General features: G+C 38.4%; 1 protein-coding gene across 2 annotated transcripts; it reads right to left on the bottom strand.

Moving 5' to 3' along the window:
- Positions 1 to 300: 300 nt before the first annotated feature.
- On the bottom strand, positions 301 to 16,465 carry KATNBL1 (katanin regulatory subunit B1 like 1). 2 transcript variants are annotated; one of them, XM_082284133.1, is made up of 10 exons: positions 16,374 to 16,465; positions 8,129 to 8,256; positions 7,286 to 7,326; positions 6,642 to 6,921; positions 5,109 to 5,227; positions 4,865 to 4,915; positions 4,690 to 4,779; positions 4,057 to 4,146; positions 3,537 to 3,630; positions 301 to 2,037 (listed from the first exon to the last, which is right to left on the bottom strand). In XM_082284133.1, the coding sequence occupies exons 2-10, from the start codon at positions 8,240 to 8,242 to the stop codon at positions 2,005 to 2,007; spliced, it is 912 nt and encodes a 303-aa protein (XP_082140259.1). In that variant the 5' UTR covers positions 8,243 to 8,256; positions 16,374 to 16,465; the 3' UTR covers positions 301 to 2,004. The 2 variants fall into 2 exon arrangements, with proteins under 2 accessions (XP_082140259.1, XP_082140260.1); XM_082284134.1 differs by lacking the exon at positions 4,057 to 4,146.
- Between the last annotated feature and the right edge of the window lie 382 nt (positions 16,466 to 16,847).

Genomic DNA, 16,847 nt, shown 5'->3' with positions numbered 1-16,847 from the left:
TTATTTTGTCTATTAAAAAAAATAATTAAAAAACCTGATTTTCCATAAACAGTATTCTCCTTGAGGAATAATCTAAGAGTTTCAGCAATTATTACCCAAATGATGAAAATGCAAAAGTATCAAAGTCTAGTTAAGTGCTCAACAGAACAGTAAAGTAATACAAGAATGTTGTCATACTAGAATTCCTTTAAATTTTTAATTGATAGTAAGAACATTTTTTGAAAAGTCCTATCTCAAAACTTTTTGAGCATGAAATATCTCTACTGATACACAACAATTCTAGCAAAAATATTGGCTACGTGCATGTCTCCAGATTGTCCCACAAAGTTCTCAGTTTTGGGATGTCACAGAAACTCTTTGTTACTGACTGCCTAGGAAACGCAAAACCTTTGGTGGTTTACAGAACAGTCAAATAACCAAAAGCACCAAGTTCTGATGACAGATTTCTAGTTGGCCTTCATAAGTCAGCAACAATGATACATAAACTAAATACAAAATGAAGCAACAGGAGGCCTAAAGTTATTGACCACTAGAGGAGTTTAAAATTCATTTATTTAATCTGTAAAGAAAAAACTACTTGGGGCTATCAAAAGACTCGTCTCCTGCATGTCAATAAAAGTGCACATGCTTAATGCTAGGTATGAAAACAACCTTTGTAAGTACTTATTTTTAAGAAAGTAGTCTATTTGGTCATACATGCTGTGCATGTATACTTTTAAGTGAAGAGCTGGCACTTCACAAGTTTTAATTGAAAAAGCATGCTTCCTAATCACAAAGTTAAAAAAGGAAACAGCAAGCCTAAAATTAAGACTCCCTCAGAGCTATTAAGATATAGCTTTTAAATTAAAATAGAACAGCATATCAATATGACAGTAGAACAGTTTATAGCTGTATTCTCAATGCTATTTGTTGGTATGAATTTGCCATCACTGATCAGGCTCAAACTTGATCAATTTTGCAAAAGCTCTTTGTCAGTTTCTTAAAGGAGGTAGTATAAAAAGGGTGTGATCTGAATAACATGGCCTCACCTGGCTGTAAACATTTCAAACAATTGACATAAATATCTATGATAAAAAGTATTGTGGAAGAGATTATTCTAGAAATTGGTGGTTTTGAACTTGAAAAGAAAAAACAGTAGATACATTTAATATATTTACTTATTTGCATGTAGTTTGAATGATACAGAACAAGATTACTGTGTTAGAAATCCACATACAATATAAAAACATTTGTTAGACATAAATTCACCATTCTGCTGACATTTGCAGTAACTGTTCATCCAAGCTTAACTTCAGGTATTTATAATATTTTTCATACATGAATCTTTGTATATGTGCAATTAACTACACAATGTGAAACCCTGATTTTTGTAGTTTTTCATCACAATCTGAACATAATAGCTATTTGCATCTTAACATATTGGCTTTTCGAAACACTAGTAATTAAGGCATCTTTGCTGTATAGTTTCTCAATAGTGCAAACAAAAACTGTCTTTAATAATTTGATTAAAACATAGAAGTAAATGAATATCCCAAAGTTGTTTGTATTTTTTTAATGTAATTGGAAGATAGTTGTGCATTTTGTAGTTCTCTTGTGAAAGAGACATATAAAAGCTCTTAATGCTGATTGTTTTTGTTGGTTCCTTATAACTGGTTCTGCTGTCTTGTCTTCATGACAATATAATTCATCTTCTTTTATGCGATGATGCTGCAAAATACAGTGGCATTTAAAGGAATACCTAGTAACTGAGCGAATCCCAAATGCAGCAAAGGCATACAGTTTTCATAGTGCACTTTCACCTCACTGAAGTAAAAGTTGCTCCTACTAGACATTTTCCACTTCAATGTGAAGTAGATTTGTTAGGGTTTTGTTAGTGGTTTCATTAAACAGCTTGACAGTTCAGTTCTCTTCTGCCAGTATTTCTCAAAAGGCTTTCAGTACACATTTCAGGGATACTTCAGGGGATTGTTTCACCACATAAGCACACATAGCTTCCCCATCATGTCAGTGTAGCTGCAATAAATAAGCATTTACATCCTAGAAGGAAAAAAAAGGAGAAAGTGTTTGTCACATTCCTTATAGCTCTAACATCAACTCTATGCCTGAAGCAGGGTAACCAATAAGGACCATAACACAAGAATAATTGTATTTGCCCAAATTTCAGAACAAGTTATCTTCACAATTACTTTCAAATAATGCTTTCAATGACATTTCTTTATGTACTAAAAAGCCTGCAAGAAGAGTAGGGCTAGTTTTCAAAGCCATCAATTTAGTTTGTTATTGCTCTGCTCCCTGCATGAACAGGAAAGATCATCATCATAATATGATCACGTAGTTAAAACATATTCCTTCAGCCAAACCCTCCAACATTCTTGTACTACTTTTGCTCCTCTTGCTCGGGTGACCTTGTTCACAATCTATCCTGATGTACATTAAGAAGCCAGCAAATGAACATAAAGGGAATCTGAACCCTAGGGAAACAAACTGACACCACCTATAGCTGCTATGCTGATCTAGCAAAAGAACTAGGCAGTCTACATTACATACTCTCATGGCTCTACCAAGCTGGGAGTTAGAACTCAGTTCTTCTGCATCTCTGCTGACTGAAACTCTGGAAGATGTTTGTAATTATCCTTGTAGGGACATCAAAATTGAAGTTGCAGGTGCACAGCAGTCCCAGAAAAAAAGGAAATAACTTATTTGTTTGATACACCAATGCAATCAGTTCTTTAGGCATAGAATTATAGATTCCACAAAATTCCTTATCATGTAATTAAAAGATGCAATTTTGAAGCTCTTTTCAAGTTCACTCAAATCCTGCACACAACCAAGTGTCTGCTGTAATTCCCTTCTCACTACCTTCGTCAGGACCCTCCACCTGGAGAGGTTTCTTACCTAGTGTAACTTTTAGCCATGTTTATAGAAATGAGCATGAACAGCAAAACATAAATCTACCAGACACCCTTATTATGCTACTGATACCACAACCTACTGAGAAATGTAAGCAGGGATTCATCTCAGACAGGCTCCTGCTCTCCACAAACTCATCATTTTCTAAGCATTAGGCCAGCAATAAGCTTTAGAATTTAGTATGTTGTCACTTGCCCCAGTCACCTTATGTGCAAATGCCAATGACATTCCTGGGCTAAGACTCTCCATTCTGCATTACACTTACAACAATGGGTACAACAGATCTAAGAGAAAACATCTGTCCCTTTCACAGTCTACCTAATCAACTGAGCCCTTTTTAACATCAATTTTAAGGCTCATTACTATTAGCTACTTTGTTATTAAGGAGATGCTTCCTCTGTAAAGTAAGAAAAAAAGATTAAAAAATTATTACCATTCTAAATCACACAACTATCATAGGGAATCAACTCCAGATTTCTGTAAAAACCATGCAATACACTTCTGCATTAGCAGAAACTAAAGTAAAAGTGTTTCTGTCCAACCACAGTTTAGCATACGTAAAACAAGAGGAATACTGCAGGTGATACAACCACATTTATTACTGAATACAACCAGAACTGGATTACCTTAGCTATATTACCAGTATATCCTGGAACCAGAGTAAGGTGATTCTCCTGTTCCCACAAAACACTTAGTTGTTGTTTTAAAATATTAATATTTCTGAAAGAGAATGAACATCACTTTATAACATACATAAGTACATTTCAGTAGTCTCTTTTACTAAAATGAATTATTAGTACTGCATATAGACTCAGCCTATACAACAGATATTGCCATAAGATCTCAAAAATTTTCATTTAACTTCTACAGCATTTGTATAATCCCTGATATGACTATGTCCTACATGTATTAAAGCAGCAGCAAAAAAAAAAGAAAAAAAACCCCAGTAACTTGACTACCCTTAAAGTAAGCTTCCAAACACCACCTACCTGTGTCTTAACAACAGAAATACTTTTAAGCTTTAGCTTTAAAATTGTAATTTTGCCTTTTGTAGGCAAGTTATGCTCTTACTTATCAAAACTGAAACAGATTGAGATGAACTAGGCTACAGGAACATATTTAAGTATTTCCCAACACTATACTCACCCATCTTCTGCCTTTTCTGTATGTGCAGATAGCTCTGACCACCATCTTTTAATGACAGCCTGAAGCCAGTTTAAACCAACTATCACATATCTGTAACAACACATTTTACACATTATGCATTTCCTCCTCCCTGTACATTATCCACAGGCCAGATAAAGTGTTGAGATAAATTGGTAAGCAATTTAGAAAGCAACACATTTTCTATTCTGGAAGAACAAAAACCTAGGCAAATTGGTAAGTTTAAATACTTGCCTACCTTTGCAATTTCTAAGTGGTAACTGAAATTCTTGTTGAAAAAGTAGAAGAAAACTCTGCCTTGATTTCATGTTATGAAGCACACTAAAACCTCAGTGCTATTCTTTTTTACTGTTTAGGATAAATAAATCGCCATAAGGGCGAACCCAGTCCTCTCTCCTAACATTGCATACAACAATCTCTGCACCCCTGCTTTGTTAAAGGATAAAGGTTCAGAGGAAAGCTTCTATTCCAGAGCTTTCTCATTTCCTGAGAAAGGCAGAGTTGGGAGAAGGGGCAGAGGGAACAAGAGTCAGAGGACTAAAAACTATTCATTTCCAGGGCTCTGCATAGCCAGGAAGTAATAGTGTTTTAAAAACATCCCAAGCTGATACTTACTCTTCGTATTTGCTTTTAAGCAGAGATTTCACTAAAGGCAAAAGATCTACACAGCAGCCAACTGAAACATACGGTTTTTCTTCCTGTAAACTTAAAAAACAAGATGTTTCAGAAGTGCTTGAACTTCTGTATGGTTATAAGCAGATTCTAATCCCCCTCTTTTTTTTGTTTGTACCTGTTTGTAAGCACAGGAAGGCAGTCTACTACTACTCCAAGATCCTGTATCCTAGAAACATTAAGAATAAAATCAGAAGTGTTACTAGTAGATCCTACTACTAGTAGTAGTAGTTAAAGTATATGCTTCCACTATGATTTAAAAAGCGTAACAAAGTCACAACATTTACAGAACTGCTAGAAATACTGTGACATATTTGGGCTTGCTATCATTTTAAGGATATAAAAGAAGAGACTTATTTTACCTCACTAAGTAGGCTACCAGTTCACTTATACTTCTCCTTCTCCAAAAGGTTAAAGCTACATTCAGTCTCAGGTTCCTGCTGAAAAGAACTTGAGCCATAGTTTCATGGTCCTGAGAAACCTGCATGTTTTTAGAAATATAAAAGAAGTTGCCACAAGTTAGGTAGCCAGCAATAAAACAATAAGCTACTCTAATATAATAATCTGGTATAAGATAATAGACTTTTCTACCTGTATGTTGATGAGTCTGTTTTAGAAATGTATCTAACGATAGCCTTAAAATCATAAATTTCCCTTAGAAGGGGCACAAAAAGATTAGACCTACTTTACACAAAAGCTACAAGAATAAGGTTTGTACCTATTTACCACCTAAGAGAGGTATCTAATAATCAAAATGAGCATTCATGAGCATCAGCCTATAATTCTCACCAACTCTGAGAACATTTTACTTAGATGATTATTAATTTTGACACAATTTAGACACAAGTAATTACATGTATTATTCCAAACTCTGACAGATAAGGTTCATTTCTGAAAAAGCTTGCTCTCTGAATGAAGTTCAGGCATTTTAATTAATTAGACCTTGGATTGGAATGAACACTGCAGAGCCACACACATCTCTCAAACCAGTTAAATAGTAATCTGTGGCCAGAGGCCAGTGATCTGGTCCTTAGCTTCTCAGAAAATGAATCTTCCCTGTCTTCATTTCTTTACCCTTCTTTCTGCAACCTCTTTAGTGTAGCTATTCTGCTCTTTTCTTGAATCCATCAAATTAAACAGTGCAGAAGTGCTGCAGACTTGTGCCTTCAGCCCATTGGGCTCTCAGGGCTGTCTCCTCACGGCAGCCCACATGTACTGTGACAAGACAGCATGGTGATAGTCTCTGATCTTACCTTCCCTGCGATGCCTCACTTTAAACACATACAAGCCTCGATGAATAATAAAAATCTATTGTGACAGAAATGCAAACTTCAACATTAAGAGCCTTAAATGGCCTTCACTGTCACAAAATCCATTTCATTTAAATATCTGACCTTCTATCAGTTTCAGAAGCCCTACAAGCATCCACTAAGTTTCCTCAACCAATCCTAACAAGAAATAAAGTCTTACACAAACACTTAGTTTTGCACACACAAAGTTGATACTGCTATTGAAAATTGTCCTAACCTACCTCACCAGTTTATCCCCACTGATACACTAACATTTTTACACTTCTGTGAACACGCATATGGACACATGTCCTGCTGGTTCATGAAACCTAAGCAGGTCAAAACAACGTTCTCCTTTGGGTGCTGGTGCAACTTTAATCCAGTCAAGTCAGGCAGATCCGAGCTTCTGACCTGACACAAAGATGGAGAAAAGTGGCAGGACTATTACTGTCGACAACAGTATCACCACAAACTGACAGAGACAGTAAATAACAAGACCTGGTATTTAAAGAATTGAAGGAAATTAATCTAAAGAAAGAAAGCTTTCACAGCTAAGTACCAGGAACATTTCTTTTTTAAACTCAAGTTTCTTCAAACTCCACCCACCTCCGAAAAAAATGCGCTGTATTTGGATGAGGGGCCTTCTGTTTGAGATGAGCCAGAATCACTAGAATTCAGCAAGTGTGTACGACTGTTGTGAAGTTTTGCTGGCAGATTCCCTGCACAAGCCAGTTCGTTTTCTTTATTTGCCATGTCACGGCCCCTAGATTTAGGGCACAGTTTCTTTCTGTAACAAGGCTTTGGAGTATAACAATGAACTTTCCTTTTACAATATACCACTTTGAAAAGAGAGAGGGGACTGGTCACCGTTTTTCCAACCGTTACTCTGCAATAATAAAGCACTATTTTAGTGAAGGTTGCTCCAAACCAAATCAATCGCATTACTACATTTATTTATATACATATAATTATGAATTCAGCAGTCAGCTTTTGGGTTATTGAAAACATTTTTCCCCCAATATATGCCTTAATGACACTTGGGTTATCAGACGTTATGCCACCAATATTCTCTGTTTTTATTAATGCACAGACTCATAATTATGAAAGAAAACACAAGAACCAAGAATTGTCATTAAAATCAAGACTTATCATCTGTTTGTGTCTGCTTTGGTGTTGTAATCAATTTCAACTGTTTCTTCCTACCTCTGTCACACTTTAAACTCAAATATTACACAACACAGCCCTCCTACCTGTTTGTGTATGAAGCCAGCTGTTTTGGAGATTTCTTACCCTGGGAGAAAAGAAACAGAGAAGAAAAAAGCTGTTTTACTAGAAAGGGTCAAACACTCCCATCTATACTACTTAGCATTAATGGTAACATTTACATTGTGCACATCAGCAAGGCAAAGTTATGATCTTTTTTGTTAAAACTGACTCATAAAATCTATTTATTTCACTATTAAAATGTGAATTTTAATAATTTCAATAAACAAACAGAGGATATTGGCATCTTCACCACTTACTGAAGAAGTCTTACAGTAAGTTTGCCTCTCTAGTGCTTTTTCTGTACTCCACTGTCTTACTCTTTTGCCAGTAACACAGGTAAGAGGTTATGAAAACTGCTTCTGAGTAGCAAGAATCCAGTGAAAATCTCTACATGTTACCAATGTGGTAGAAGAAGCTGTATGACTATACAACAGATCCATTTCAATGAGTGTTTCACCTACACCACCCTCTCACTTGTGCCATGTAGCTCTCTTGGCAAGAAAGAACTTTTTCACGATAGAATTCCCGTGCTGAAACATTCTCGGCAAGATTGCAGAAAAGCAGGCATGAGTAAGACTGCATCAGTACCTACTGCTCACATGGACAATACAATGCACTGATCCGTGCAGCTGCTGCCTGCATCTATTATAACACATAGTTTTCATAATATAATTGCTGTTCAAGTTCTATTGCACATCTAAACATCAAATGCTTACTAGTGCTGTGCTTCTAGTTTTAGACCGCTCAGAACTATGAACTTGATAAATGTTTACTTCAGTTTTGTCAAGGGACATTAAAAAACCCACCAAACAACACAAACAGCTTACCTCCTTCATGATCTTTTTAGTGGAAGAAGAGATTCTTTTTCTGGGGAGATCAATGGGATGACCTTCAATATGCAATACTTTCTGGTTTTTAACATTGTGAGCTTCAGATGCCATAATCTCTCAAATCCCTGTTCTCAAGGGAAAGATATTTAGTTGTATTTTCTAAAACATTCCATCAACTTTCTTCAAATGCAGCTAGCAACACCAGTTAAAAGAATTCAATTATTTGCAAGATCTTCCATCTTATAAATTACCCAAGACATCATCCTTTAGTGAATGTTAGCTGAAGGCCTTATCATTATTAACACGTTGATGAGCATTTCAAAATACCTATTTAGCTTTCAAAAAAAAGGAAAAAAAACCAAAATCACTCCAAGAAAGAGAGGAAGAGATTTTGTTTTCAGACCAGCTTGCTACACCTGCACTGAGGGGTGCCATACAAACAAGAATTCAAGTAGAGGGCAATTTACAAGACTCTTTCCTCATGCTATGAATTTTATCTGCTGCCTAGAGAAAAATGATTGGTTCCACAACTGGTTCCAAGGGCAAAAGGCAGCTAACAAACTGATTCCTGTTTTTGAGGAAGAAGGCTAACTTCATCAAAATAACAAGAGTTAAAAAAAAAATGGAGTGAAATATATTCCCCTTAGTTTACTGGCCAATGCACACTCCACCCCATTTTTGTTAAAACAGAACTTCAGCTATTTTTAATACTAAACCCCACAACTTTATTCTATGTCTTAAGTCCCTTGTCTTGAGTATGCAAATATTTCTACAAGCATCAACACCAAGATTGAGACAGCTGTACATATGATTTTGCATGTTTTCTAACTCATCAGAAGATCCATTGCTTGAGACTAGGTTCAACAACTACATCATCCTAGAGGCACTATTCTTTAAGTGTTTTAGCAAGACATCCTATGCTACTTTTAAAAGACAACCACTTGCTCTGATATTACTGGTTTTTCCCCTAAAAGGTGAAACTCTGGTCCCAACATGAGTGCTCCAATCTCTCCTGTCCATCTTCAGCAGCAGTCCTATCCCTTTTACTCTGTGTAGCAGATTTATCTCCCATTAAGAACTTCAGCATTTAAGACACTAAGACACTGAGCACTGAATAAGCCAGATGGGAAACAGCTTATTAGCCATGAAGATCCATGCAGCAGCTAGAGGCCATCAAATAAAACAAGCAGGTGGCAGTTTCAAAACAAGATAGATGCTGTATTCTAAACATCAGGCACATTAAAATCCACATTGTAGGGTACAGTGGAAAAAAAATTTCTTCAAATGTTTCGATTTTCTTTAGAACTGGGATCAGTACTAAAGAACTTCACTTGAGATATCTCTCTCAAAAAATGGAATATTTACTGACAGAATCCCTTACCTTTAAAGATGGGAAAACAAAGCCCTCAGACTACAGCAAGAATTGCAAATAGCAGCATTATTTAGGGCAAGATCTTTAACAGCTGGTGGTCAATATTTTTCCAGATATAAGATGGGCTTAAGACTGGTTCATTAACTTAATTTTTCCACACTATGGGATGGTGACAGAAGAGTTATCACTTTGTCAGCTCTCCACACTTCCCAGTTCTCCCACACAGGCTTGTAAATAAACTTTTCCCTGAAGTTTAGAAAAAACCTCACAAAACCAAACACTTTTTCCTCTGCTTACCAGGCTGGTTAAAACCATTATTTGGACTTAAAATGGGCTGTATAAGGCATATGCTGAACAACTGGACTTCTGAAGAAGAACCCAACCCAATAATCCTAAAATCCAAATGAATCCATCCTTTTATTCAGGCCAGAGATGAAGAGGACATGGAAAAGTCTTGATTTTTTCTTTTCTTCTATCCACTGTTTGAGAATAATACCAAGAAGAAAGCAATAAACTCTAAAATAACAGGGGGGACAACCTCTACCCACCAGAGCTAAACCCCACAGTCATCTCATCAGATGCTAAAAGAATTCCTAATCTCTGTTCCTGAAGAATAATTTTTGTGATTACTCCCATAACATACTACCAGCTTACAATTCTTCATGCCTAACAGTGACTGCTCCTTATTTTTCCTTGTTTAATAAATTATCTCTATCTATCCTCATCTTTCACACTAAGCAGTACAAAAGAATCTGATCACCAAAATAAATGACAGCACTGTATAACTAGAATGCTTTTTGCTTAAAAGAAGTGTAAAATATCAGAAGGCTAGAAAGCAATGTCCTACCAAGGAAATTCAATTAGCATATCAGTTTTTAATATTGGGCTCTAAAGAGCCTAAGGTAACATCTCAAAATACCTGAACTGGAGCTACCTGAAAGCTGGAGAGAGATGACCCTGGAAAAAAAAGGAAGTTCCTTAAAAAGGTTGCATGTGTCTAGGAGAAAAATTAAGAGAATTTTACACTCTGACAAATCTGACATAAGAATATATTGTCCCCCAGCCTCCCAATTGAAACAGAATGAGACAACAGAACTATCAATTCTTTCCTTAAAGACTGGTAAAATAAATTTTAAAGGTCAAAAGATGATCAGATATAAAGGGCCAGAGAATGAAGCGAAGTCATACATAAGGATTTTACTGTCCAACAGTTTAGAGAGGTTTCCATAGTTTCCTGTTGAGGGTCTCATTTTATGCAGAAGTAGCAGTGAACATTCAGACAGTAATGAAATAGCTGTGTTTTTAGCCAAGGTGCAGAACCTCTCCCTTGGACCTGACAAAGTATACATGGAAAATACGGTCAGTATTTAAAGACAGCCTCAAGGAAGATCCAGACTCACATCTCTGTTGTGCTAATTAGTAAACAATGTAACCAAGAACAGACTTAGCGGACACAAACAATATAATGGGAAAGATTCAGCCTGGCTGTCACTAAGGCAACACAGCCTAGAGAAGAGAAGGCTCAGGGGTGACCTCACTGTGGCCTTCCAGTACCTGAAGGGGCTACAAGAGAGCTGGAGAGGGACTTTTTACCAGAGCATTTGTGACAGGCCAAAGGGTAACTTTCAGACTGAAAGAGGGTAGATTTAGATTGGATATTAGGATGAAATTCTTTACTGTGAGGGTGGTAAGGCACTGGAACACATTTCCTAGAGAACTGGTTGATGCCCTGTCCCTGGAAGTGTTCAAGGCCAGGTTAGATGGGGCTTTGAGCAGTCTGGTCTAGTGGAAGGTGTCCCTTCCTTCCCACGGTGGGAAACTGGAACTAGAAGACCTTTAGGGTCCATTATGACCCAAACTATTCCATGATTCTATGAAGTCCTGCTCTGCAAAATTATTGAAATTTATTAAGAGTATGGGGTAGTACAACATGGATAAAGGGCAACTAAATGATAGATTCTGAGTTTCCAAGTCCTGCACTTAAATCTCGAGTAAACTAGGCAACCAAGTGAAAAAAGGGAAAGATTTTGCATGTACAAGTATCTAAGGAACAGCCATAAACTGTCTAAGCAGTTTCCACACTGCAGAAAATCACCTCCAGATCCCTGGGTAAAACCTGCATTGGTTTATGCTGTTCAATATGTTCACAAATTACCTCACAAAAGGCGATGAAGACTGTTGACAATACGAAGCCATACCAGACTGTGAAGATGAGGGCTAACTGAAGAACTGGAGGAGGACTGTGAGGTACAATAAGCAGAAGCAATGATTATAGATTAGTATAAAGCAAAGCCTATGTATCTGCAGGTATGAGAAAATTCTGGGTTCCTATTGGAATCACTGTCTCTAAGCTAGTAACTGCCACCCACAAAAATATCTGGATATAGGACAGTTTACTTTAGATCATCTGGACTGCTCAGTGCTCCATATGAATCAATAAATAGAAAAATAAACAGAACACTATTGTGACAGTGTACAGAACTAATTTGTACCTGTATTTCAAATACTGAGTGCAGGGTTAGTTAACTTTCTTTAAAAAAACCAAACCAACCCTAAAAAGTCAAAAAAACTTCTGATAAAGTAAAAAAGAGCTCAGACAAAGGCAAGTTAAAAATACATGGAATACCTTTCATATAACCAACAGCTGAGTAGATCAGCCTTTTCAGTCTGGAGAGGTGGCTACTTATAGCTGGCAGGGGAAATACAAAGGCCTACAAAATGAATGGCTTGGAGAAGGTGCACAGAGATCGTGCTCTCTCTCGCCCAATATAAAAATAAAGGGTCAAAAGACAATAGATGAAGATCAGATCAAAACTAACAAGAGTAAGCTGCGGGCAAATATAATCAACCTGAACTTGCCATAGGATGCTGTGGACCCAAATGTTTTATATGGGTTCTAGGACAGACTGTGCAAATACATTAAAAAAAAAATAGATTGTAAGTGATTAAACTCAGATACACAACCCACGTAGTCCAGACAGAGCAGAACACAAGCAGAAGAATCTGGTACACACAAACCTAACAGTTCAATAGTAAACTTAGCATCTCAAGAAACCAGCTGCAAAAGGCTTAGTAACACCCAAGAAAATGCTGGCTGGCCAGCAATTAAAAAGATGAATGCTACAGGATGTAAGGCACTTTACAGGGCTCTTCACAACTTTGATTTCCTATTTAAAATTGGGTATCATCTAGGGATAGCTAATTAGACACTACAGCCCCTTGTAATTTTGGCATATATACAGAAGGTTTTTAAACTGGCATTAGACACTAACTCATCCAGAGTCAAACAATCTATACCTCAATGTCTTTAATTTCTGACTTTTCCCATGTGATGAGCACAGCTAGTTGTATTTGATCAGGACAATCTGCTATACCATCTCTTTGAGGCCAATGCGTCTCGCTTGCTTAACAAAGTTTTTTAAAATAAACTAAGGATAGAATGCATGTCCCTTCAGCTCTGCCTTGGTCCATCATACAATCCTAAACTGTTTTACAACTGTAACAAGGTAGACTGCAAATCTGAAGAGAGATGTATGATTTCATTAGGATGATAGAATCAAATTCCACCAACTTCCCCTATCCTGTGGCTGATTTCTCAAAGCAGACAATCTTCCCTTCTCCTCCTTTTATTCTCTTCAATCTTCGGTAAGCAGAAGGACTAAAGTAACAGCAGCCATATATCCTGAGAAGAAGCTGATTTTTCCCCACAGTCAAAAGACAGTACCTGCGCAAAGTTTTCTTGATGGTTCTACTGGTATTTTCTATCTCTGATCTCTCCCAGATGCAATAAAACTCTTCAGGTCATACCAGAATTAGGCAAAGGAAGTCAGCACTAACAGGCTTTCAAGTGCATATCTATCAGAGGCAAGTATTAACAACTCTGCCACTCCCTCCCATCGTCCTATGTTCTGGGCACGGCCCCCAGAGAGGGACAAACTCTTCTTGGCACGTTATGTAATCTACACATGTATTAACATAATATTATTTTCTTACAGAACACAGGCTGGACTACTTTGTATGGCAGCAAGGAAAACGTAAAATAGTTAGATATCTTAAGTCATCAGCAATACTTTTTAAAAGACACATTATTCTATCCTGTGCCTTGTCCAAATTCTAATAGCTACCTTTTCCTGTAGCATTCCATGTGCACTAGCCATTGCAAATGTTCCTGTGATTCTCACCCATCCCATAGCAACCAAATGCAAGTTCAAGGATGACAATATTAAACTTAGATGAAAGAGCTAATTGATCATTACTCCCAAGGAGGGGAGCTCATGCTTTGAAAGCATTCCATATAATAGGTATGCATCAGGGAATCAGTAATGGTCAACTAATTTCACTGGCCATTATCAGATCTACAGTGGTCACAAGAAACTTCGAAGAATGGTTATGTCAAATTTACTTCCAAAAGGGTGATTTGCTTACAAAAATAAACTAGCACTGTCTTCTGATGTAGAAGTGATTTTGTAAGCTTGACATAACTTCCTTTCATTTTAGTTCTGATAAATGTTACAAAATCCATCTGTCTTTGTTTTAGAAGGCTTCCACATCCTTTGAATAGGAAACAGGGTTTTTTTTCCAAATTCCTTTTTTAGCAATTAATGTACTGACAGTTCACCAGCTGTTAAATATTGAATTTTCTTGAAAAAAGGAAGTGGAGTTCAAGATTCTAAGGAGTATGTTAATGCAAAATTTTTCTGTAACATTATAGTGTCTTATATGCTAGCAGAACACAGTTTTTTAATGTGCTATACCTGTCAGGCCATTTGTTCCAGTTTAAAGTTTTATTATGTTGATAAAAACAACAGAAATGTCACTAAATTTGCAGTAAATACGAAGACTATTTGAACAACTAACTATAGTAGATTAGCTTGTACCTAAGATTTAAGCTCTTTTTCTTCTTACATATAGAATTTGTATGTGGCCCACTATCAGTCACAATGAACCTCCAAAAATTACAAGTCACACTTCATTCAAGTTTCATGAGGATGAACCCACATGAGCATTAGCTCTCCTTGTGGAAATAACCCAGGAGTCTAATAACTAAACCCTATTCACATTTTCTACAAAAAAGAAGTCAAAACCTCAAGTCTTCTGCATCTGGAGGTACCATTTACAAATATGTTAAGCTGCCATGAAGTAACAGCTTCTGAAGTCATCTTTCACTAATGATGAAGTGTCTAAAGATACTTCTACCTGTTGACTTTCCCTTATGAACACTCTGGGGATAGTAAGTTTGGACTGAGAGTAAGTTTATAACTGAGAGGTGTTATAAAGCAAATAAACTCCCACACCACCAAAGTGCCCACATTAATATTATACACAACTCTTTAAGAAACTACTCATGAAATTAAACACAGCAATTTCTTTTACCATTTATGGCTCAACCCAAAGAGTTTAAAAAAACTGCAACAAGAATTTTGAATTCAAATCCAGAGACAGACATACTGGTAAACCCCTCAAGCTCCAAACTTAGTGGAGGCTAAGGAAGTACTCACTACTTAGCTGAACAGTCTCTGACTACATTTCACACAGCTTTCACATGGTTTTTTATGCTACCCTCAAATACACTCCTATTATTGATTTTAGTCTGTTTATAGTATTTAAAAAAACCTTCCGTATTTATAGTCAAGCTTCTTACCCTGGGACCAACATACACTTAATTCTTTTTGAAAAAATAACTAATTTAAATTATTATTAAACAATACAAATGAAATATATAGCAGACATTATATATAACACTATAATTAAATATAATGAAAATAAATTTAAAAGAGAAGTTTCAAAAGTAAGTGAATATATATACACACAGCTATAAGAATACATGCGTATCAAAATACTCACATACGCTTCCTAATATACATATAAAAATACCTTAAAATATTATTTTTAATATATTATGATTAAATCCTGAGTTATAAAGTTTAGGAATTCAAAAGTTCAATGAAATAACATTAGAGAAATTTAAATCAAAATTACATGGACTGATAATACAAAATGAAAGTGACATTTTTAGACAAGAACATATCCTTTCCAATCAGCAAGGCCAAAGAGGCACAAACCTACCTTCTGTTATGCTTTAATTCTACTAAACATGGGCAACTATATTTTTTAATTATTTTCCTGATTACAGTCAGAGAATGAGAGGAAGAAAAAACCAGGGGAACAGGGAAAGCAAAAATGACGTTCCAAGAAGAGATGGACGAAAGCTGCTTTTAAGCAAACGGACTTAACCTTCCTCCAAAGCAGAGCGTATTACAAAAAGAGAAACAAAAGATTTCCAAGATCACCACCTAATCGCTCTCCTTAAAAAGGATCTCCCTATTCAGAACGTCTTTATTTTAAATCTGCATGCCAAATCATCCAGCACGGAAAAAGTAATTTGAAAGCTTTTGAACAAAGTAATTAATGCAGGATCTGATCTTCAAGCACTTAGGTTTTTTCTCCCCCCTTCCTTCCCCCTGGAATCTGTCACACCCAAGGAATTAAATCCGTCAGCAGGCCTCACACCCAGCTTGTTGTCCTTCCTTTCGGCAGCACCAGAGCCTTCCCTGCTCTCCTGGCACATATCTGCCATTGCACACGCTTGCTTCGAGCTGAGCCTGATGGCACCATTTTAGAAAAAGACCGAAGTGCCAGAACTCGCTCTCTGGAGACGGCAGGCACTGCACACAGCCGTGCCGGGGGGCCGGGCGAGGCGGCCGGGGAACGGGACGGAGCGATCCGCGTCCCCGCACCGCCCGCGGCCCCCGCCACCGCCCCGCACGCCCGGCGCGACGCCTCGGAGCCGCGCCCGGTCCCGGCGGGGCAGAGCGCGGCCCCGCTGCGTTCCCCCCGGCCGGCGGCCCCGGGCACTCCCGCCCCACTCACCCGCTGCTCATGTTCGGGGCCGGGCCGAGGCGGGCGGAGCGGCGGGAGCGCTACTGCCGAGCCCCGGCGCCCGGAGCCTGCGCCATTCAAACGCCGCCGCGGTGCATGCCGGGCCGCGCGCGCCGCACCACGCCCCGCTGCACGCGCCGCGCGGCATCGCGGCGCCCTCTGCCGGCCACCGTCTCCCGCCCCGCCCCGCCCCGCCCCGCCCCGCCCCGCCCCGCCCCGCCCCGCCCCGCCCCGCCCCGCCCCGCCCCGCCCCGCCCCGCCCCGCGCCGCCCCGCGCCGCCCCGCGCCGCTCGCGTCACTGCGCGCCCTCGCGGTCTCCGGGGGCGGAGCTGCGCAGCCGGGAGGAACCTGGGAATGCCGAATGATACCGAATCACGGATCTCACAGCCTGAGCTGCCCGCCGTCTCTGCAGGCCGCCAATGACGAGCCGTGGTTATGAGTATGCAACGCTGAAACTGGCTGAGA

This window comes from Coloeus monedula (assembly GCF_965178545.1).
Source record: "Coloeus monedula genome assembly, chromosome: 6".
Taxonomy (NCBI): domain Eukaryota; kingdom Metazoa; phylum Chordata; class Aves; order Passeriformes; family Corvidae; genus Coloeus; species Coloeus monedula.
Note: the sequence above shows the minus strand (reverse complement) of the source record. Positions and strands in the feature narration are given on the sequence as shown.